The sequence below is a fragment of the Castanea sativa genome, chromosome 7, assembly GCF_040712315.1.
Source record: "Castanea sativa cultivar Marrone di Chiusa Pesio chromosome 7, ASM4071231v1".
Lineage (NCBI taxonomy): Eukaryota > Viridiplantae > Streptophyta > Magnoliopsida > Fagales > Fagaceae > Castanea > Castanea sativa.
This window is the reverse complement of record NC_134019.1, coordinates 43,056,589-43,080,459: the sequence shown is the minus strand read 5'-3', so window position 1 is coordinate 43,080,459 and position 23,871 is coordinate 43,056,589. Positions and strand designations below refer to the sequence as shown.

At 37.3% G+C, this 23,871-nt stretch overlaps 4 protein-coding genes across 4 annotated transcripts; 2 read left to right on the top strand and 2 right to left on the bottom strand.

Annotated features, from left to right (window-relative positions):
• Positions 1-1,783: 1,783 nt before the first annotated feature.
• LOC142644504 (uncharacterized) lies at positions 1,784-3,403 on the bottom strand. Its single transcript, XM_075819095.1, has 2 exons — positions 2,672-3,403; positions 1,784-2,416 (listed from the first exon to the last, which is right to left on the bottom strand). Exons 1-2 carry the CDS (start codon positions 3,401-3,403, stop codon positions 1,784-1,786), a joined length of 1,365 nt encoding a protein of 454 aa, XP_075675210.1.
• Positions 3,404-3,544: 141 nt separating this feature from the next.
• On the bottom strand, positions 3,545-4,506 carry LOC142644503 (uncharacterized). The gene is made up of 2 exons (XM_075819094.1): positions 4,090-4,506; positions 3,545-3,943 (listed from the first exon to the last, which is right to left on the bottom strand). The coding sequence occupies exons 1-2, from the start codon at positions 4,504-4,506 to the stop codon at positions 3,545-3,547; spliced, it is 816 nt and encodes a 271-aa protein (XP_075675209.1).
• A 606-nt stretch (positions 4,507-5,112) lies between these two features.
• Positions 5,113-7,762, top strand: LOC142644502 (monooxygenase 2-like). The gene is made up of 3 exons (XM_075819093.1): positions 5,113-5,169; positions 6,152-6,371; positions 7,200-7,762. Exons 1-3 carry the CDS (start codon positions 5,113-5,115, stop codon positions 7,760-7,762), a joined length of 840 nt encoding a protein of 279 aa, XP_075675208.1.
• A 5,346-nt stretch (positions 7,763-13,108) lies between these two features.
• Positions 13,109-19,946, top strand: LOC142643506 (monooxygenase 2-like). Its single transcript, XM_075818161.1, has 6 exons — positions 13,109-13,240; positions 13,484-13,630; positions 14,141-14,209; positions 14,921-15,086; positions 16,064-16,286; positions 19,236-19,946. The coding sequence occupies exons 1-6, from the start codon at positions 13,167-13,169 to the stop codon at positions 19,796-19,798; spliced, it is 1,242 nt and encodes a 413-aa protein (XP_075674276.1). The 5' UTR covers positions 13,109-13,166; the 3' UTR covers positions 19,799-19,946.
• Positions 19,947-23,871: the final 3,925 nt, after the last annotated feature.

The following is a 23,871-nucleotide window of genomic DNA, read 5'->3' as shown; positions in this document are numbered from 1 at the left end:
GTGGAGTCGCCTGAGCCTCACTCTTCTATTGTAGTATTCGGTCATTTTCTTCTGGTATTGCGCCATCCTGTCCGAGGCTCTGTCTCTTACCTCGTCCAGAAAGTCCAGGTTTACTTGTAACTGTTGGTTATTGCTTTCGTCGTGGAATGCTTCTCGTCTGATGCTGGTTACTCCCACTTCGACCGGGATTACTGCTTCAGTGCCATATGTAAGCCTGAATGGGGTTTCGCCCGTCGGAGTTCTTGCCGTGGTTTTGTAGGCCCATAACACATTGGGTAATTCTTCTGGCCAGGCACCCTTCGCGTCGTCTAGCTTGGTTTTGATTATCTGGAGCAATGTCCGATTCGTTACTTCCGTCTGCCCGTTCGCCTGTGGATGCCCAGGGGATGAGAACTGATTTTTGATGCCGAGGCCGGAGCAAAAATCTCTGAAGCCTTGGTTATCAAACTTCCGCCCATTGTCTGTGACAATCGTCCGTGGGATCCCGAACCTGCAGATGATACTTTTCCACACGAAGCTTTGGATTCGTGCTTCGGTGATGGATGCCGTTGCCTCGGCTTCGACCCACTTTGTAAAGTAATCAATTGCGACGAGTAGGAATCTTACCTGTCCTTTTCCTGGGGGTAGCGGTCCGACGATGTCGATTCCCCATTGTGCAAATGGCCACGGGGATGATATGGTCGTCAACTTCTCCGCCGGGAGTCGTTGGATGTTCCCAAATCTCTGACACTTGTCGCAATTTTTGACGAGTTGCGCTACGTCCGTTTGGACGGTTGGCCAGAAATAACCTGTTTGGATGACTTTGCTCGCTAGGGATCTGGGGCCAGCGTGGTTCCCGCACACGCCTTCGTGTATTTCTTCTAAGATGTACCTGGCTTCGTCCTCGTCGACACATTTCAAGTATGGTAGGGAATAACCTCTTTTGTATAGTCGGTCATTCAGAATGGTGAATCTGGTTGCTCTTTGCTTGATTTTCCTGGCGTCTTTAGGGTCCTGGGGGAGGTGCCCATCTTGGAGGAAGGATATGATTGGTGCCATCCAGCTGTTTATTATCTGGACTGCGAATATCGAGATTTCTTCGATGCTGGGGCGTTCTTGTACTTCCATGGTCAGCTCCGTGCATGCTGGTTCATCTTCTGACGAGGCTATCTTTGCAATCTCGTCTGCTTCCATATTCTGGCCTCTTGGGATCTGCACGAACTCCAGTTTGTCAAATTCCCAGGCCAAATGCTTTGCTATCTTGAGGTATTTCTGCATTCTTTCCTCCTTTGCTTCGTACTCCTCCTTGATCTGTGCTACTACTAGCTTCAAGTCACTTTGGATGACCAGGTTTTTTGCTCCGATTGCCTTCCCTAGTCTCAGCCCTGTCAATATTCCTTCGTACTCGGCTTCGTTATTGGTGGCTGGGAACTTAAGTCGAACCCCATACCTGAGTTTCTCTCCGTCGAGAGTTGTTATAACGATCCCTACTCCTCCCCTTTTTTGGGCTGATGATCCGTCAGTATAGATCGTCCATCGTTCCGCAGCATCTTTGCAGTTGTCATCGTCGTTAGGGGTGAACTCGGAAATGAAATCTGCTAACGCTTGGGCTTTGATGGCAGTTCTGGGAAGGTACTCGATATCAAACTGGCTAAGTTCCACTGCCCACTGAACCATTCTCCCGGCTGCCTCTGGCTTGTTCATGGACTTCCTGATCGGTTGGTCCGTCATTACCAATATTGGGTGTGCTTCGAAGTATGGTCACAGCTTCCGTGAAGCTACTATCAAAGCGAATGCAATTTTTTCAATCCTGGGGTACTTGGCTTCTGCCCCCTAGAGGGCTTGGCTTATGTAATAAACTAAGGCGAAGTTTCTTGTCTTCTTCTCCGATCGGGGCCTCGCCGAGCGGCGATTCTGACGGCACCCGGTATAGGTAGAGGCTTTCCCCTTCCTTTGACGGACTCAGTAGGGGTGGATTGCTTAGGTAGCGTTTGAGCTCTTGAAATGCGGCTTCACATTCGTCAGTCCAGGCGAAAGCTTGCTTCAACGTCTTAAAAAAGGGGAGGCATTTGTCCGTTGCTTTGGAGACGAACCTATTCAGTGCAGCGATCCGCCCTATGAGCTTCTGGACATCTTTGACGGACTTCGGTGATGTCATGTCTAGTATTGCTTGCACCTTCTCCGGATTGGCCTCTATCCCTCTTTGGGACACCATGAATCCCAAGAATTTCCCTGATACTACCCCGAAAACACACTTGCTAGGATTCAACTTCATCTGATATCTCCTGAGGGTGTTGAATGTTTCTTCCAAGTCGTCTAGGTGTGCCAGTTCTTTTTTGCTCTTGACGAGCATGTCGTCCACATATACCTCCATGTTTCTGCCAATTTGCTTGCCGAACATTTTGTTTACTAACCTTTGGTACGTTGCCCCCGCGTTCTTCAGTCCAAAAGGCATTACCTTATAGCAGTAGAGCCCCTGGCTCGTGATGAAGGCAGTTTTTTCTTGATCTTCCTCAGCCATCTTTATTTGGTTGTATCCTGAAAAGGCGTCCATGAACGTCAGGATTTTATGCCCGGCCGTGGAATCCACCAGCTGGTCTATCCTAGGCAAGGGGAAACTATCCTTTGGGCATGCCTTGTTTAGGTCCGTGAAATCTACACACATCCTCCATTTTCCGTTTGCTTTCTTTACCAGCACGACGTTGGCAACCCACTCGGGATAATACACTTCCCTGATGAAGTCTGCCTGCAACAACTTGTTAACTTCGTCGTTGATTGCCTGGCTTCGTTCGGGGGCAAAGACGCGGCGCCTCTGCTGGACGGGTTTCTTTTCGGGATCTACGTTTAATTTTTGTTGAATCACTTGTCGCGATATGCCGGGCATATCCTCATGACTCCACGCGAAGACGTCCTGGTTTTTCTTGAGGAATTGAATGAGCTTCGTTCTCATTTCGGGGCTTAGTACTGTCCCTATCCTCGTCATCTTCGCGGTTTCCCCCTCTACGAGCTCGACGGCTTCCAAAGCCTCTGCTTTGTCTTCTTTCTCCTTTTCTATCGTCCATGTGTGACTCTCCTTTGTGGCCACTACAGCCTGGTAGCATTCCCTGGCCAGGACTTGATCTCCTTTAACTTCGCCGACACCGTCCTCAGTTGGGAATTTCACCTTTAAGCAATATGTGGACGTGACCACCTTCCATCTGTTGAGCGTAGGTCTACCAATGATCACATTGTACGCCGACGGGCAGTCTACTACCAGAAAGTCCAGCTGACGTGTTTGCTGCTTTGGGTATGTTCCTATCGTGACTTTTAATGTTACTATGCCCTTGGGGTATACTTTGTCCCCACTGAAGCTAACGAGAGGAGAGTCGAAGGGGCGCAGCCTCTTGGGATCAAGTTTCAGCTGCTGGAAGGCCAGCAGGTACATAATGTCTGCGGAACTGCCATTATCTATAAGTATCCTCTTGGTGTTAAATCCCTCGATCGTGAGTGTTATAACTAGGGGGTCGTTGTGTGGCTCTCTTACTCCTCGTGCATCTTCTTCGTTGAAAGATATGTCATGGTCTGTTCATCTCTGCTTGAATGGGGGCTGCATATGGACGCTATTCACTTGCCTCTGACATGCTTTCTTGAGGGACTTGCACGACCCTCTCGTTGGCGGCCCTCCTGCAATCGTGTGTATTTCTCCAATCACGTCTTGTGGTAGTTGAGAAGTGCTGACCCCATTCTTTGCCGAAGGCTCGCGCTGGCCCTTGCCTTCGTCTCTGAACCTGCTGGGTTCTCCCTTCTTGACATACTTCTGCAATTTTCCTTTCTGTATCAACTCTTCTATTTGTCCTTTCAGGTCTCGGCAGTCCTCCGTGTAATGGCCGTGATCCTTGTGGAATCGGCAGTATTTGTTCTTGTCCCGCACGTTAGGGGATGAATGTAAAGGCTTTGGCCACTGAAGGTAGTGTTGATCCTGGATCTGTGTCAAAATTTTGTCAATAGGCATAATCAGAGGGGTAAATTTTACCGTTCGTGGCGTCTTCTCTTCCTTTCGTTTGTCTACGTCACTCCCCCGACGGTTTGGACGTTCCCTCTTTTGCCCCTACGTTCGTCTTCGTGCCTGACTTCCTTTTTTGATCTGCCCTCGTCAATAATGGCTGCCAGTGCGTCCTCGGCATTCATGTATTTTTGCGCTTTCAGGAGCATCTCTGCCATCGTCCGGGGCGGATTCTTTGCCAGTGAGACGACGAATTCCCGAGACCTAAGCCTGGCCTTAAATGTCGTCAGCTGTACTTTGTCGTCAGCATCGTCCACTTCTAAGGTCTCTTGAGTGAAGCGCTTCATGTACGAGCGCAAGGTCTCCTTCTCACCTTGCTTAATAGTGAGCAGGTGATCCGCGGGTCTCTTGGGACGTTGCCCTCCGACAAAATGGCGCAGAAAGGCGCTACTTAACTGTTCGAAGCTGTCGATAGATGAGGTGGGTAGCCTCGTGAACCATTCCCTACCAGCCCCCTTTAGCGTGGTAGGGAAAGAACGACACATTATCTCGTCAGGGGGCTGTTGAAGACCCAATGTCGTCTTGAAGGTATTAAGGTGGTCTTGGGGGTCCTTGAGTCCGTCAAAGGGTTCGAGTTGAGGTAACCGAAACTTTGGCGGTATTGGCCGTTCTAAAACTGCCATGGTAAAGGGTGAATCTGTGGCCCTGACCATCTTATCTAAGCTCCGGTCCATCTTCTCCTTGATGGCATTTTTCAGCTCGTTCATCTCCTTTCTCATTTCCTAGAGGAGATCAGAATGCTGTTCCTCCGGAGTGATGGTCCTTCGTCGGTCAGTTCTCCCGTGGCTATCTCCTTCGTCTTCTTGGACCGCTCTCGATCGGTTCTCTTCCTGCTGAAGCTTTGGCCTCATTTCTTCATTCTGTCTAGTGAGCTCTTCCACAGTGGCCGCAAGAGCTTGAACTTGCTGAGCCAAAACTGCTGGGTCTTGGTTGGACTCCATCTGGATATTGAAGTTGGTAGGAACTGCGCTTTCGGATCGTAGTATGAGAACGTCGTTCCCACAGACGGCGCCAAATTGATGAAGCAGAATATCGTCAGTTGAGGAGGGTTCGTCCAGATGAATACCAGCCGGTGGTAGTCCGTCCAGGTGATGACTGTATCACTCTTGCGAATAAGACAGAAGCCTCTTTACTCGGTCACCGGTGCGGTGCCTGCCACAACACCTCTGATGCCAAAGTTAGCACAAAAAGAAAATAGAGTTTTTATAAAGGAATTACTTTGTTTTTCCTATAATTGTGTTTTCTCGTGTCGCCCTTATGTGGGTGGTGCCTCTCCTTTATATACCTTTTTTTTTGGTGTCTAGCCGTTGTGGCATTAATTCCTGGCTTAATGGTGCTTCTGGCCGAGTAATGGTTCTTTAATATGTTTCCAACGGTCTACCCAACTGGCATCGTAACCGCTCGAGGTATTACTGCCGGCATTGAATCATTTTGGTGCCTTCGTCAGTGACGTGGCAATATTTTCCTCGTCATGGGGTATAGGTCGTCTGTAGCATTATACCTGTCTGTGAGCCATTCTCGTCATTCCCATCAGTACCTAAACACAATCCACACCTATTCAGAGTGTAGAGAGTGTTTTATAGCTTGGGAAGTATTGGTATTTGCCAAAAGAAGATGGTGAGGCTCGGTAGTATTATGGGATCCAGATAACTAGTGAGGACTAGACTCCAAGTAGTCCGTTGGTAGTTGGAGCATGGAGGGCTCAAGTACTTTGGGTAGATTAGGCTTGGAGCATCTTTTTGGTATCCTTGTACTCCAACTTATTCACTAGTGGATCATTTCGACTTGGAGGTTGAGGAGAGGTTTTTCGCCAAGTTATTCAGTTTTCTCTTCGATAACACATTGCCGTGTTATCTTGGGTTTGCTATTCTTTTACCCACTGCCCTTTCCATTTTAACATTGCACTTACTTGGTCATCCATGCAATTGTTAAGTGCTTCGATTAAGAAATTTTCTAATCACGCATATTCTGCATCAAGTGTGTTTAGATTAAAATTAATGAAGTCGTAATTAAGAATTGGGGATCTAAACAAGCTATAGCGTTTTACACTATTTGAGCTTTCACTATCCATGATTTATTGTATAATTACTTGAGCCTTAATTATTGGAGTATCAACTTTGTAAATGGAAGGTGTTGATTGGGTGTGATGGAGTGAACTCAGTGGTGGCTAAGTGGCTAGGCTTCAAAGCACCGACTTTCATAGGGCAAGCTGCCATTAGAGGTTGTGTAAATTTCAAATCCAATCATGGGTTTGAGCCTAAGTCCTTTCAGTTTTTTGGGAAAGGATTTCGATCAGGGTTTCTTCCTTATGATGACACTAGCATCTATTGGTTCTTGACAACAAGCAAAGGTGAGCCCTGGACCAATTTAGAACTTGTTTAATTCTTTGCTTTTTGGAGCATGTTAATCAGAACAAGAAATCTAGTATACACAATTTTTTCATAACTTATTTCATTTCATCTCTAATTTAAATGGATTCATTTTATGATTCATAATAAATATTACAAATCTTTTTTTAGAATGATAAATATCTAAAAGTGTATCTAGTACCACGTCATTAAAATTATTAATTGACCTAGCATTCTATACACAGTTAGATCCAAAACTAAAATATTAAATGTTATATGAAACTTCTCCATTTTAAGTAAAATGGGGAGAAAATTCTTTTCCTCTCATAACTGTAATGTGAAATGAAATGATTTGTGCATAATACAAGTAGTTTAAGTGGTCAATCAATATAAAAAATGATGTTTTCAAATCACAATTTCTCATCTAAGCAAATTATGAAAATAGTTGTGTTTAGTAACCTGTGCATACAGCCAATTTGTTTTGTCTACCTTATTTCTTGTGCATGGATACGTAGTGTAAGACCCAATTCGAGATGATTGGTTACTTGAATCCAATTTCCATATTAATAATTTCCCAATATAATCATAGTCCACATTGTTTATTCAACAAAGTCTAGGAACACAATTACCAACAAAAATAAATGAAAACTCTTGCAACACATTTTTTTCAAAAAAAATTGACACTTGTTGGTATGATCTATTGTAATTGGTGTGTAATTAAATTGTTGTCAATGGTGGATCCAAGTAAAAATGATGTTGTTCCAATCACAGCAAATCGTTTCAACAAAATGTCATATCCCTAACAATTTGTTCTTATTCATATCTTGCAGATAAAGAGAGAGAAGATGACCTAATTAAAATGATGCAATTTGTGTTAAGAAAGTTAGGGAATGAAAATGTACCTGATGAAATAAAGGCCATTGTTGAAAATACTGAACTTGATTCCATTATATTATCCCCATTAAGGTATAGACATCCCTGGGAGCTTCTTTGGGGAAACATCAACAAAGACAATGTATGTGTAGCTGGTGATGCACTCAAACCCATGACCCCAGACATTGGCCAAGGTGGTTGTGCAGCCTTAGAAGATGGTGTTGTTTTGGCCAGGTGTCTTGATGGGGCTTTAATAAAAGAAAAAAGTGAGGAAACAAAAGGGAAAGGTGATAGAGAAAGAGAGGAATATAAGAGGATTGAGATGGGGTTGAAGAACTATGCCAAAGAGAGGAGATGGAGAAGAATTGATCTCATAAGTATACCTTATTTTGTTGGTTTTATACAGCAGGGTAATGGACAAGTGACATCCTTCTTAAGAGACAATATATTGCCTGCATTCCTAGCTAGGTTACTATTGAATAAAGCTGATTTTGATTGTGGGAAGCTCAACATCTCTTGAATGCAGTCATGCATATACATATGTTTTGCATTATTATTGCTTTTTTTTCCTTTTAACAATTGACATAAGTATAGAGTGAGAGGATGTGCTAATAGAGATATCCGTCATCGTTATTTATGAAATTTGTTGTGTTTTTTCTTGTCCAGTGGCATTGTCTACCATGAAATAAAATTTTAAATCTTAATTTAAATTGATTCATTTTATGATTCAAAATAAATATTACAAATATTTAATATCACATCATTTAAATTATCAAATGACCTATAGTATTCTATACACAGTTAGATCCAAAACTAAAATATTAAACGAGATATGAAATTTCTTCATTTAAAGTAAAATGGGGAGAATTTTCTATTCCTTTTGCAATTGTCAATATGAATTGAAATGATTTGTGCATAATACAGGTAATTTAAGTGGTGGATCAATATAAAAAATGATGTTCTCAAATCACAACTATTAAGTGTGATTTTTATACTCTTCACTCATACTATATATACTTTCATTACCCATAAAATTGTAGGAAGGCTATCTAGAAGAAAATCCTAGAGAGAGGTTTCTACAACACCTATCTTGTTAGAGAGAGCTACTCATCCTTCAGAGAGAAATTCTTGTAGTCTCATCTCCTTTCCCTCTCCCATTGTTATACCTTGAGAGAAGATTTGTACCCAAACACAACCCACATATATTCAGAGTGCAGAGAGTGTTTTGGAGCTTAGGAAGCATTAGGTATTTGCCAAGATAAACTAGTAAGACTTGGCATTGCAATTAAGTGGTATTGCTGGATCTGGATAACTAGTGAAGACAAGACTCCAAGAAGTCCGTTGGTAGCTAAAGCATGGAGGTCTCAAGTACTTTGGGTAGATTAAACTTAGAGGGTCTTTTTAGTATCCTTGTACTCCAACTTATTCACTAGTGGATTATTTCGACTTGGAGGGTCGTGGAGAGATTTTTTACTGAGTTCTTCAGTTTCCTCTTCGATAACACATTGCCGTGTTATCTTGAGTTAGACATTCTTTTACCCACTGCCTTGTCCATTTTAGCATTGCACTTATTTGTTCATCCATGTAATTGTTGAATGCTTCGACTGATTAATTTGCTAATCACATATATTTTGAATTAAGTGTGTTGAGCATAAAATTAATCAAGCCGTAATTAAGAGCTGGAAGTCTAAACAAGTAATAGTGTTTTACACTATTTGAGCTTTCAATATTGTTGGTATTTTTCACTTTAACAATTGTCAGTTAGTATAAACTGAGAAACCTTTGTAGTGTTCATGCTTGTTTAGTAGTCATTAAAAAAAAAAAGATTTTATGTATTTAAGTACTAAAGTTGTTGTGGGATTCTGTGTGATAATTGAATGATGAACGGAAGTATAAAAGAGAGAGCACACATAAAAATTTACATTGTTCGATCTAACAGCCTGCTTTCGCAATGGGAAAACCATTGATGGTTACATATTATATTAAGCATTTGTATTACAATTGAAAGTTCAAATAGCGTATAAAACACCAATGAACGTTTAGACCCCCAATTCCAAAATTACAAACACAAACTTATACACAAACAATATATGTGCGGAATAATGAATATAAGCTAAACCCAAATTGATAACACACTCTAAACCATAATTAATTACAAACATAGCAGCAATTAATAGGTAAAGAGAAAGGGAAGAGAGATGCAAACACAAAGATAACATGCTAATGTGATATCGAAGAGGAAACCAAAGAACTCAGCGAAAAACCTCTCCACCACCCTCCAAACAATCAATGATCCACTAGAGAATGAAGTCGGTATACATGAATAGCAAAAGACCCTCCAAGCCTAGTCTACCCAGTGCACCTAAGCCCTCCAAGCTTAATCTACCCAGTGCACCTAAGCCCTCCAAGCTTCTTGTTCCAACAGGGTTACGCCGAACCTTATCTTCTCTAGCTTACCGGATCCCACAATAAGCCCATTGCATCAACCAAATGAATTAGTCCCTTCTGAACTGCTTCCTAAGCACCAAAACAGCTCCTCATTGATATGGGTATGGTGAGATAAGGATTTGGCAAATGTACCTCTTAAGGATATGTCAATAGAGAGGGTGAGAGTAGAGGAATTTGGAGAATCAAAAGATTTAGATTGTGGATGAGTCAATCTTGTTTTTCTCTAGGGTTTCTCTCTCAAAATTCTCTCTGGAAGCTCTCTACATTTCGTGGGTATAAGGGTATTTATAGTAGGGTGCATGAGGAATGTGAAATGTCAGTTTTCATCCAAACAGGGCATTCTAGCGACTCGACCTCGCGACTGGAACAAGTCGTGAGTTTGAGTTGCGAGCTAATTGCCTAACCAGACTAGAAGTTTTGTCCTGTAGTGCTCTAACTGTCATGACCCTTCAGCTCCCCTGCATACATCACACATGTGTCACCTTTGGCGACTTGCCAGCTGCGAGCCAGTCGTGAGACTCTTCTTGAGTGTACACATCTTGAGTTTTCTTCACACTCTCTCACACACTATCCTTATATAATTCTCACCTAAATATAGGGTATCTAATTGCTAAATTATAAGCAAATTTGGCACGGAATAAAGCCAACACATGATTAAATAAATTCAACGTTGCAACAATGAACTCAATGTAGGATTTATATACTAGAAAATATTTGACTAACTTTTGGCTAGTTATAGACGAAACTAAGGTTAAAATGCTTGTTCTACAGGTACATGAGCTTACAATTGGTTTGGGCCACTAAAGCCATCATATGTCCAACACCCTCCCTCAAACATAAGGTGAAAGCTTAAACTTTTGGAAGAATTGGTATGTTCTCTTGGAATTTGAGCAAGAGGTCCCGAGTTCAATCCCTTATGTCCACCTTACCTCCCATTTAAATTTCTACATGTTGGGCCCCTACTCAAGGGTAGCTCAGGCGGCCCACACGGGAAGGGGGAGTATTAGATTAAATGATTAAATTTATTATTTATTAATAGTTTAAGTTTTTGGAAAAATCAGTAATTTAATAGTAAGAAAAGAAAATAGTTGTAAAGTTGTGATTTACAACTATTTTGTGTTAGCTTTAATTTTGTGCCAAATTTTATTGTAATTTTATTGTAAGGGATGAGTGTGAGAAATTGTGAAGACTCAACCTTAAAAGAATAAACAAGTGGATTTCGCGAGTGCTTCGTGAGTGCTTTGCAAGAAACTTACCCACAAAAGAGCCACTTGTAGAGCACATGACTGGAAGATGAAGAGCCATGCCAGGCTGGAGGTTTTCACGAGTGTCTCACGGGTAAGGCCAACCCGCGAAGTACTTGCGAAACTTTTTGTTTGGCAAAAAGTGATGTTTTGCTCTACCAAGTCTTTACCCACACTATATATATTTCATTACCCACAACTTGTAAGGAGTGCTTTTCAGAGAGAAAACCCTAAAAAATACACTTGAGAGTTAGAGATTGTTATACCCATAATCATTTACACATTTCCCTGTGGTTTTCCTCAACTCCTACCTCTCCATCTCTACATCCTTGAGAGGTTGATAGCCCAAACGCTTACCATACTCATTCTGAGTGTAAAGTGAGATTTTGGTGCTATTGGGAAGCATAGGAAGGAGTCATTTATTGGCGGATGCAATTGGGCTGGATTGCGAGATCTAAAAAGCTAGAGAAGACAAGGCTCAGAGAAGTCAGTTGGTAGCAGGAGTTAGGAGGGCTCAAGTACAATGGGTAGACTAGGCTTGGAGGGTCTTTTGTTATTCGTGTACTCCAATTTTATTCTCTAGTGGATCAATTTTGACTTGGAGGGTCGCAGAGAGGTTTTTCGCCTAGTTTTTCAGTTTACTCTTCGATAACACGTCTCGGTGTTATCTTGTGTTTGAATCTCTCTTCCCTACTCTTAAGCTTTCCTTTTATTGTTGATAATGGATGAATATGGCTTAGGGTAGTAATAACAGTTGTTTGCACTTCTTTACTCTTGTTTTGCACTTAGTATAAGTTTAAGTAAAAGCTATCTAGCCATATTTTTAATTTGGGGGTCTAAACAAGCTCTTGTGTATTCACACAAATCCGAGCTTTCAATAGTGAATCCCACTATTCGGTTTATAATTTTGGTAATTGTTTTCACAAAATAGTTTTTAGAAAACAGTTCTAAAAATTATTGTGTAAAACAATATTATTATAATGAACTCTCTCTCTCTCTCTCTCTCTCTCTCTCTCTCATTGTGGCCTAAGAGTTAAGACAGAACGTAGCTAGTAGGCTAATTGGCCGGTCTATTTGTGATAAGCACATGAGTATGAAGTTCAATTTAGGTATATATAATATTATATGTTTATATTTATACATGTACAAAAAATATACTTATGTAAACTTGATATTGCATTGCCCATGGTTGTAAATATTGTATAAGACATCAACTTATTATTATTATTATTATTATTATTATTATTTTCTAATAAATAGTCCATTTCTTAGTTATTAACTCAAATAATAAGTTCATGTACAAAAAATATTATATTAATTAACTCAAATAATATCATTTCAGCAATAATTTAGTTGTTAACTATTAATATGGATTTCAAAAGGGCTAACAAATTTTAATTGTGGTGTTTACTGTACATGAAAAAAATATTAATTAAATAACTCGTAAATAAGCTCGAACTTGTTAAAAAAAAATTAAAAATGAGTTGGTATTCAAAATAAAAGTAAATGAACAATTTTTTTAATTTTAATATTTGACTCGGCTAAACTTATTCACAACCTTACTTTATTTGGTTGAGAGAATGAAAAATGTTAAGAGAATAAAATATATATATATATATATATATATTTGTATTCTCTATTAATGTATATCTAGTAGAGAAGATTGAAAAGTAAGAAGATAAAGAGTTTATTATTATTATTATTATTATTATTATTATTATTAGTATCACTATCACTATCACTATCATTATTATTATTATTATGCACATATATTAAAAGTAAAAGGATAGAAAAGTGGGAGTAATTTTGATATTTTATTTCCTTAAGTTTTCTCTCCATATGCTTTCTCTAAGTTGGAGAGAGAAAGATTCGTAGGCCTAAACTCCCTTGACCCATTTTTCTTCCCCCTTAATTTCTCCCATATCAAATAAAAGAAAATAACACTCTCTCTACTATTTTCCATCCCGTATTTTCCACCCTCCTCTACCAAACATACTTAAATTTCATTATTTTATTTATCCTGAGTGGCTGCTATTTTCAAACTTTCGTAAGTGCTTTCATCATCAACTTCTCCTTGTCACAGCATTATTGTCATCAATCAACTTGATGTTGCTGCCATGATATATAGGTCCCCTCCTACTATCTTTAGAACCATTCTATCTTGCGGAAAAATAACCTCATTACCAAGTCTCCTTCTCTAGAGAAAAAAAAAAAAAAAAAAGGCAAAATATCATGAAAGAAGTGCAAGACATTGTGATTGTGGGAGCTGGAATTGCTGGTCTTACGGCATCCTTAGGACTTCATAAGTACCCTTCCTCTCTCTATTTTTATATCCATGCACATGTTTGTACATTTTGGTTTAGTCTTTTTTTTTTTAAGTTTATTTAACTTAATTATTTATAGTTTCAAGTTTGTTAGAACTTCACTTTCTCAAATAGGAGAGATCCTAATGCTTTAAGTGAATAAACAAACCCAAACCTTGACATATCTTAATACTTCAAGTAAATAAGCAAATCCAAACCAACACTAACAATGAAAATATTTTGTAGGTTGGGTATTCGAAGCTTAGTATTGGAATCCTCAAGTAGTTTGAGGATCACAGGATTTGCCATTGGAACATGGACAAATGCTTGGAAGGCCTTAGATGCTGTTGGCATTGGTGACTCCCTTCGACAACAATATAAACAGATTTATTGGTAAGTACTATTTAGTTGACTTCTCTTTTGATGAGTGTCACTTTTTTTGGTAACTTAGCAATTCATTAAGAAGAAGCAAAAACAGTCTGGGTGAAAATACTAAAAAAAAAAAATGTAATATAGTAATAATACAATCGGGGGACTATCTAAAACTAGAAACTGTTAGTTGCTTTCCAATTTTTTTAGAGCTTCAGCGTATGAGTTTGCTTAATGATCAGTCTATGGCAATAGCTAACCACCTACACTTATTCACTCTAGTTGAGCGATACCTATGTCTAATATCATTTCAAGGCTACTCAGAGCCAAAAAAAGGTCGTTTGAAGGCAAAACTTTTTGCGAAGACTGCATAACTAAGAACAAATGAATTAAAATTAGTTTCCAATAGTAATTGAAAAACTTGGAAAATACGTAATCTTTTACATGTGTTTGGTTAATTTTAACTAGCTAGCTCCATTACATATACAAGAACGTGCCTACCATGTATACTTACCAGCTGCTAATTGTATGTAGGAATTTGAGTACCTCAACAATTTCAGGAGTTCAAACAGCAGCGATGTCATTTGTTGCCAAAGGAAAATAGTAAGTTTAAGTACTTGCAGATAGCAATGATTATAGTGCCCCTATATCATACAAGTTATATGCATCTTCATTCCTCACTCTAATAATATATGGATCCCATAGGACCCACATAGATAGCTAAATTTATTACAGTAAATTTCCTATCCCAAAGATAGCTAAATTTATAGTATGAGATTGAGATAATTATTGCATTGACAAAGATAGTTAAATTTCCTGTCCCAATCCCTAGCCCAACCAGTCTCATCCTATTTAATTACACACATCTTATTACTAACCTTCAAAACATTCTCTCTTAATACTCTTACTGCCATGATTCTTGTCCCTCACCAGTGTCAAGTACTTAATTAGGGATAGCAAAACAAAATGCCTTCATCTTGTCCCACCTTAACTTGCCCCACTTTTGTCCCAAACAAGAAACAAAGGTGGGAATGGGGCATTCATGACTTTGACAAGTTTCACCTTGTTTGCTATCCCTATTCACTATCTGGTGCAGATGTAAAAGTTCTTGGGCTGTCAAGTGCAATCCTTCCCAGAACCTCACTTAAGTAGAATTAACATTGGGTAATAGCCCTTGCAACCCTTTCTCATACTCCTGGTTGTAATGAAACAACTTAGGTTACCAAAATTTATGTACAATTGTAACAATTCTAATAATTTTATTATTCATAATTAAGATACTTCAAGCAAGCTTGGTAATTGCTATTTGTGTAGTGGAGACCACGAATTTCGTTGTGTGAATAGGAAGTTGTTGTTGGAAGCCCTTGCAAAGGAGCTCCCAAGTGGCACCATTAGGTTCTCTTCCAAGGTGGTTTCTATAGAGATATTAGACTTTTATAAGCTTGTGCATCTTGCTGATGGAACCACTCTCAAGACTAAGGTAAATTCACCCAAATGTTAGTATCACTATCACCTATATATATTCTCTTGCTTTTGGGTCATTATCTAGGGTAATATTCAAGTTGTGAATGTTGAGAGCATTATTTGATGTTAAAAAATAAAAGACCCATTAGATACCATAATTATCTCATATATTGGATATATGCATCTTCATACAATATAGTCCCAAAAAAACACGTGATTTTAAAAGATTTTGTAAATGAATGGACCATTTATCTTCTTGGCCTGCAATTATCTTGGATTGGGCCCCCATATGTTCAATTCATATAATATCATAAATTGTCAAAAGTGGATATTGATTTCTACTTGGATTAGGTAAGGACTATGGAGTAGTTGAAAGATTTAAGAAAAACAATTTCCAATTCATTATGCGGGGACTGATAAAATCACCCACGTATATTTTTAAATATATTATATAATAAGTGATCATGAATTGTTTAAGTAATACTTGTGAATAGTTTTATTAGTCTCCATATAATATTAGGTAGAAGGAAATTCTTCCAAATTGATTTGGATCAAAAAATTGTCAAAGATTTTATAGATGTGTATCCCAAATCAAACTCAAAATTAATACTTGCTCAGTTTGGTCACACATATTCTCACTCTTTAGTAATTAGTGATGTGGGAATTGGAATCCTAAGCCAATCTCAAAAACAATATTTTAACTTTTACAAATAATATCAAGAGAATTGTGAATTAGTACCAGATATATTTTAAATTCTCCCAATAGGAGAATTTAGATTCGAATCCACAATAAACTCACAATTGTCTCTCCTTCTCCACAAGCTAAACTCACCAAACCCTTTTTGTTGGGAAGGGGGGGTGCTTAACAAAATTAAACTCAAAAGCATCTATGCAATTTTTAATATAATTAAATAATGTAGTATTTAAACTATCTATGTATTTTATTGTATAATTACTTGGGCCTTATTGGAGTATCAACTTTGTAAATGGAAGGTGTTGATTGGGTGTGATGGAGTGAACTCAGTGGTGGCAAAGTGGTTGGGCTTCAAGGCACCAACTTTCACAGGGAGAGCTGCCATCAGGGGTTGTGTAAATTTCAAGTCCAATCATGGGTTTGAGCCTAAGTTCTTTCAGTTCTTCGGGAAAGCATTTAGATTTGGTTTTCTTCCTTATGAGGACAATGGCGTCTATTGGTTTTTATTAACATCCAGCGAAGGTGAGCCACTAGGACCAATTTAGTACTTGCTTGATTCTTTGCTATTTGGAGCATGTTAATTGGAACAAGAAATCTAGGATACACAAATTTTTCGTAACTCATTTCATTTCATCTCTAATTAAATGGATTCATTTAATGATTCATAATAAATACTACAAATCTTTTTTTAGAAGAATAAATATCTAAAAGTGTATCTAGTACCATGTCATTTAATTATTAAATGGCCTATAGCATTCTATACACAGTTAGATCCAAAACTGCTGAAATATTAAATGTGAAATGAAATTTCTCCATTTTAAGTAAAATGGGGAGAAAATTCTATTCCTTTCATAACTGTAATGTGAATTGAAATGATTTGTGCATAATACAAGTAGTTTAAGTGATGAATCAATATCAAAAATGATATTTTCGAATCACAACTTCTCATCTAAGCGAGCTATGAAAATAGTTGTGTTTAGTAATCTATGCATACAGCCAATTTTGGTTTTTTGTCTTCCTTATTTTTTGTGCATGGATTCATAGTGTAAGTCCCATTCCAAGATAATTGGTGTTAGGTTCTAAAGAATTAGATTTAAATATTTAGAATCACATTTGTATTGTGTTGGCAAACCGTGAACAAAACATGTCTAAATTAGGTTTTAGGCAATACTTAAAAGTAGTTGTTTCAAGGTTCAAGTCCAGTTGATTGCAGAAAAAGAGAGTGTGGTTCTACCTTGCTCGACTGATCGAAAATCGCAGGTCCATTTTTTTTATGCAGAATTTTAATCAGGCCCAAGCCCACGAAAATGTTTAGGATTTCATCTAAACTTCTCCACATATAAAAGGGAAACCCTAGCTATATTTTTGAAGACTTGTGTGTTACTCATTGTGAAATCTGAGAGGTTTTGTACATTCTAACTACACGAGAATCTCCAGAACTAAAACTACAATCAAGAGTTGGTAGAACATAATTGCTGCATCAAGATCATTACTGAAGGTGATTTGAAACCTTTAAGTGGGATCTCAAAGTCACAAGCAAGGAGGCTTATGTTGGTGTAAATCCAAGAAGAGAAGGAGTTCGTGGATTCGGAGCTTGCACGTGGTCATGTTAGTAAGTTACTACATGAGGTAGCAATAGATTTAGGGTTAATTCTGATTGTAAAAAATCCACTTCTCTTATAGTGAATTTACTTTACCTTGAGGATAGCTAGTGCTGATGATGTTGATCCTACAGTTGCTCCTCCTCTATCATTCCATGCTATAATGCAGTCCTTCATGACTACATAGGCCGCTTATGGACAGCTTTTGGATGAGTTATTAACAGAGGTTGCATCCTTAAGAGCAGATTTTGCAGAGTATAGGAGTGCCTATCCACCTCCTCCACCTTTTGAGGACTGATTTTGCCTTTGGCAATTCGTAACAAAAAGGGGGAGTATAGTTTTGGACGTTATAGAGTTTAGGACGTTTTTGTACAAAGGGGGAGATTGATAGTAGACTTATTGTATTTAGGGGGATTTTGATGTTTTTTTTTTCGTGTTTATATTTGATTTTAGTGTTTATGTTCTTGATTCACAAACACTGATATGTTTTGTTGGTTATGATAGTTATTGATGATGAGGTTATTCATTTTTGATGATGATGTGTTCACTGTCTCTTTATATGTTTTGTGAATTAATGTTCAGATATTTACTTGGATTATTGTACTGTATCTTCCACACATGCGTTTATGGTTTATTTTCAGTGTTTCAAGAATTTACAAGTTAATTCTTTCTACAGTTGCTATCTATACTAGCAACTAATAGTTAGTAGTTGTGTAAGGATTGTATTAGGGCAATAACTTGTATTTGGGCTGGTATTTAAGTTTAAGCATTTCATTGTTTATGTGTGTTTTGTCACGGGTTGCCAAAGGGGGAGATTGTTAGGTTCTAAAGATTTAGATTTAAATATTTAGAATCACATTTGTATTGTGTTGGTGAACCGAGAATTAGGCTCGACCAATCAAAAATCGCAGGTCTAGTTTTTTCAGCAGAATTTTAAATAGGCCCAAGCCTACAAAAACGTTTAGGGTTTCATCTAAACTTCTCCACATATAAAAAGGAAACCCTAGCCACATTTTTGAAGACTTGTATGTTACTATTTGTGAGATCTAAGAGGTTTTGTACCTTCTAACTTCACAAGAATCTATCGGAGCTAAAACTACAATCAAATGTTGGTAGAACATAGTTGCTGCATCAAGATCATTACAGAAGGTGATTTGAAACCTTTGAATGGGATCTCAAAGTCACAAGCAAGGTGGCTTGTGTTGGTGTAAATCCAAGAAGAGAAGGAGTTCATGGATTTGGAGCTTGCACTTGGTTGTGTCAGTAAATTACTACATGAGGTAGCAATAGATTTAGGTTTAAATCTTATTGTAAAAACTTCAATTCTCTTATAGTGCATTTACTTTACCTCGAAGATAGTTAAGTTAAATCCTCCCAAGGATTTTACCTTGAAATGGTTAGTTTCATTGGTTTTCCTGGGTCATCATATCGTGGTGTTATTTATTTTTTCCCAACTTTGCATGATATGATTTATTTGTGTTTAACCTAGATCTAAAAATTAATCTAAGAAATCACTTGGTTAATAAATTAGATTTAACAATTTGTTTAAGGGGTCTAAACAAACAAACAATTGGTTACTTGAATCAGATTTCCATATTAATAATTTCCCAATATAATCTTAGTTTACATTGTTTATTTAATAAAGTCTAGGAGCACAATTATCAAAATAAATAAATAAATCTAGTAACACAATTTTGTTCCTAAATTTTTTAACAATTTTTGATATAATCTTTTGTAATTGGTGCGTAATCAAAGTGTTGTCAATGATGGATCTAAGTAAAAATGATATTGCTTCAATTACAATAGGTCATTTAAGCATTCGTAAAAAATATCATACCCTTAACAATTTGTTCTTATTCATATTTTGCAGATAAAGAGAGAGAAGATGACCCAATTAAAATGAAGCAATTTGTGTTAAGCAAGTTAGGAAATGAATATGTACCTGATGAAATAAAGGCCATTGTTGAAAATACTGAATTGGATTCCATAATATCATCCCCATTAAGGTACAGACATCCTTGGGAGCTTTTTTGGGGAAACATTAACAAAGACAATGTATGTGTAGCTGGTGATGCACTCCACCCCATGACCCCAGACATTGGCCAAGGTGGTTGTGCTGCCTTAGAAGATGGTGTTGTTTTGGCCAGGTGTCTTGCTGGGGCTTTACTAAAAGAACAAAGTGAGGAAACAAGAGGGAAAGGTGATAGAGAAAGAGAGGAATATAAGAGGATTGAGATGGGGTTGAAGAAGTATGCCAAAGAGAGGAGATGGAGAAGCATTGAGCTTATAAGTACATCTTATTTTGTTGGTTTTTTACAGCAGGGTAATGGACAAGTGACATCCTTCTTAAGAGACAATATATTACCTACATTCCTAGCTAGGTTACCGTTGAAGAGAGCCGATTTTGATTGTGGGAAGCTTAGCATTTCTTGAATGTAGTCATGCATATACATATGTTTTGCATTATTATTGATATTTTTTTTTTTCATTTTAACAATTTACATAAGTATAAAGTGGGAGGATGTGCTAATTGAGATATCTGTCATCGTTATTCAAAACAATTTTTGTGGTTTTTCTTGCACAGTGGCATTGTCTACCATGAAATAAAACTTTAAATCTTAATTTAAATTTATTCATTTTATGATTTAAAATAAATATTGCAAATATTTAGTATCACATTATTTAAATTATTAAATGCCCTATAGCATTCTATACACAGTTAGATCCAAAACTAAAATATTAAACGAGATATGAAAATTTTCAATTTTAAGTTATATGAGGAGAATTTTCTATTCCTTTCATAATTGTCAATATGAATTGAAATGATTTGTGCATAATACAAGTACTTTAAGTGTGAATCAACATAAAAAAAAAATGATGTTTTCGAATCACAACTTCTCACCTAAACAAATTATTAAAATATTTGTGTTTAGTAATCTGTGCATACGGCCAATTTTGGTTTTTTTGGTCTTCCTTATGTTTTTGTGCATGGATGCATACCGGACTAATTTATACTAAATTTAATTTAATTTTGGCTACTATTTTTTTTTCTAAAAAATAATAATTGTAATGCATAAGTTTTGTTGGTATATAGAATTGTAATGCACTTTGTTAATTTACTAGAACAAACATGTGGCCATGTCAAAATCGTTGTTCATTTTCTTTTCTTTGGAGAGAGAGAGAACATAGCCTAGCTAAGATGAAGCATTTTATGTTAAGCAAGCTTGGAAAAGTGCCTGATCGAATAAGGGTTGTCATAGAAAACACAAAACTGGATAGTTTTATACCATACCCAATAAGGTACAGATATCCTTGGGAACTTCTTTGGAGAAACATAACCAAAGGCAACGTTTGTGTAACTGGTGATGCACTCCACCCCATGATTTAAGACATTGGCCAAGGTGGCTGTGCTGCTCTAGAAGATAGTGTTGTTTTAGCAAGGTGTCTTGCTAAGGCATTATTTGATGAAACAAGTAAGGAATCAAAAGATAAAGATGAAAAGAGAATTGGATGAATATAAGAGGATTGAAATAGGGATGAAGAAGTTTGCCAAAGAGAGGAAGTGGAGAAGCATTGAAACTCATTAGTACAACTTACATTGTTGGTTTTATCCAGCAAAGTAATGGCAAAATAATGACCTTAAGGGATAAAATTTTGGCTACAGTTCTGTTTGGCTTACGGCTGAAGAAGGCTGATTTTGATTGTGGGAAGCTTAGGATTTCTCGAATTCAATCATATACACAAATGCTTTGTAGTATTCTTGCTTTTAAGACACATATGTAGCTAGATGTTTTTCCTTTGGAGAAATTAATAAGTTATATTTTTTAAAATCAAAATGATAAACAAACTCTTCTATTGCAGTAAAAGGTGTGATGGCTGTTGCCAATATGTTATAAGGCTCTGTAATGGAAGTTTCAAAGATGTGCATTTTAAAATGGATCCGTTTCATGTTTCCAATTAAATATTATAAATTGAAACATGTATCTAATGAGTAGTCTCATGTCATTTAAATTTTAATATAAGGTGACAATATGTGTATTATTCAATATAAAAAATAAAATCTGAATTGTGAAATAGACTCTCTATTTCAAGTGAACTAATTGTTGGGAAATTTAGACCCCAGTTGATAGAAATAACAAGTTTTAAATATAAGTTGTTAATTAGATTGATTGTGAATAAACCTTGTTAAAACAAACTAACATCAATATCATGTCAATATCATGCACAACAGAAATGTAAATAAGACAAGATATGATGACCCAGGAAAACTAATGAAATAAACTAGTTTCACAGTGAAAAACTTGGGGCAAACCTTCTCGAAAAGCAATTCATTATAGTAAAGAGAATTTTTAGATCTAGTACAAAACTTTTTTTCCTAGACTCTACAATCCCCATAGATGAACTTACAGTAGAAACCTTCTACCGCTTTAGAACCTCTAAAGTCTTCAATATATGAACCTCACCCTTTTACAGGGATCCCAATACGTGACTAACCAAAGATGCACAGCTCCCAGTACGTGACTAACTCACCAACTTGAAGAAGATGTTGGCCACAAAGTTCTTCACTTCATTAACAATGAAGATCAAGAAGCACTCAGTTACAAAACCCTAAGGCGCAAAGACGTAGTAGTTTCTTTCAGAGAGAATAAGGCATTCGGTCACTTTTTACATGTGTTCTCCTTGTATTCTCCTATGTGACGACCTTTAAAATAAGCCTTATATATGTCTAGAGTTGTGAGAAAAGAAACCCTAAACCTATATTTCAACATGGGCCAAAAATCAGATCTGAAAATTCTGATTTCGTAATTCTCGATAGATAGTATCTGTCAGGCTATCTGTCGAGCCTCGATAGATAGTATCTGTCGAGCCTCGATAGATAGTATCTGTCGAGCCTCGATAGATAGTATCTGTCGAGCCTCGATAGATAGTATCTGTCGAGCAGCTATTGAGCTTTAATGAATCAGCACTTCTTCACTTGTTTCTTGGACAGATTTGCATGGCTTCAATACTAGACTTGAAATTTTGTTCTTTGAAGTATTAAACACATCCTAGATCTACCCAATTACAAGTAAAGTGTGTTTTGTTATAAGATTAATCAATTCTAAATGACATATGTTTTTAACATGATTTACATGTCCTAAAAATCTCCCCATTTGGCAATCCATGACAAAACTACAACAAACAAATGAATATATGAGAGAAGTCATAAATTACTCAACTCATACTCACTTGTTGAATACAATAAAATCTATCCTCACACAAACTCTTGAAAAACTTTGCAAGAAGAAAGTTCATGGCAAGAAAGACTTTGACAACCTGTATTTCTGAAACACTTTTAAACAAAACTCATTAAGGCATCTTAGTGTGAAATAGAAATAAAAGATTGCATAAAAAAAATAAAAAGCATATGCATAAAGAAAGAAAAGAAACAACACATGAAAAGATAGGTGAATAAGGCATACATCAATATATATATCTCAAAGATAAGCACAATGTATGTAACAATGGTCACAAGACCGGTGTACAAGAAGAAGAAGCTAAAATAAGCTCCTATAATAACAAGGAGGTAAACACTCTCCCTAACAATATGAAGCATAACTCCCCCTTACGAAGGCGTGTATTTCTCCTCCTAACATGTAGAATCTTTAAAAAGAAACCACATATTCTCCACAATTTAAATCTCTCCCTTTTTGTCATGATTGAAAAAAGGTACAAGAAGCTAGAACGTTTCACCCGAGAAACATAAAGATGATCAAGGGGACACAAGAAATCCATATAAATGCATGAATGTAATAAAACAAGATGTTATGGATGACAAGATAATTGAAAGATGCAAAACATGTGAAAAATAATGCATGTAAGAGGATCTCGACAGATCGAAAAGCTGTCAAGCAGCTATCGAGTAGAAGCCAACCTCGATGGATCAAACAGCTATCGAGCATACAAAAACTTTTTCGATGGATCGAGAATCTGTCAAGAAGCTATCAAGACAAATTCTCAAAAACTTTAATGGATCGAAAATGAGATAATAGCTATCGAGAAAGGAAGATCAAGAGGCTCGATAGATAGCCTAGCTGTCAAGAGGTATCGAGAAGCTGTTGAGATTGCTCAAAAATAGTATTTCGAAGAAAAGAAAAGCACAAACATGAATGCAATCAAACATGCTACTCAACCAAAGATCCAAACAACATTTTAAGCTCTCAAAGACATCTCTCAACAAGAAAAATGACAAGCAGTTGGATCCAAAACACACATACACACACACACTAAACAAGTCTAACCAATTTTATATTTTAAAAACAAGTTAAGATAGTTTAGTGAGCATACATTAACACAAGTATACCTCATGATGGCCAAATCACATTGTATATGTACATGTATCAAAAGTAGCAAAGAATATTGGGTGTTGTGTGTGAAAAATATCGCAAGATTACGTAAGTGTCTACATGTTATGACGATTTAGGATATGAACAAATCAATTTAACACACACACGATCATAATTTCT

Coding starts and splice junctions, on each gene's coding strand:
- LOC142644504 (XM_075819095.1), bottom strand. CDS start 3,403: ATGTACCTGCTGGCCTTCCAGCAGCTGAAACTTGATCCCAAGAGGCTG. Junction 2,417..2,671: donor GGGTTGCCAACGTCGTGCTG/GTAAAGAAAGCA, acceptor TTTGGACTGAAG/AACGCGGGGGCAACGTACCA.
- LOC142644503 (XM_075819094.1), bottom strand. CDS start 4,506: ATGTGTCGTTCTTTCCCTACCACGCTAAAGGGGGCTGGTAGGGAATGG. Junction 3,944..4,089: donor AGGGCAGATCAAAAAAGGAA/GTCAGGCACGAA, acceptor ATTTTGACACAG/ATCCAGGATCAACACTACCT.
- LOC142644502 (XM_075819093.1), top strand. CDS start 5,113: ATGACTGTATCACTCTTGCGAATAAGACAGAAGCCTCTTTACTCGGTC. Junction 5,170..6,151: donor TTTACTCGGTCACCGGTGCG/GTGCCTGCCACA, acceptor TGTAAATGGAAG/GTGTTGATTGGGTGTGATGG. Junction 6,372..7,199: donor GTTCTTGACAACAAGCAAAG/GTGAGCCCTGGA, acceptor CATATCTTGCAG/ATAAAGAGAGAGAAGATGAC.
- LOC142643506 (XM_075818161.1), top strand. CDS start 13,167: ATGAAAGAAGTGCAAGACATTGTGATTGTGGGAGCTGGAATTGCTGGT. Junction 13,241..13,483: donor GCATCCTTAGGACTTCATAA/GTACCCTTCCTC, acceptor AATATTTTGTAG/GTTGGGTATTCGAAGCTTAG. Junction 13,631..14,140: donor CAATATAAACAGATTTATTG/GTAAGTACTATT, acceptor AATTGTATGTAG/GAATTTGAGTACCTCAACAA.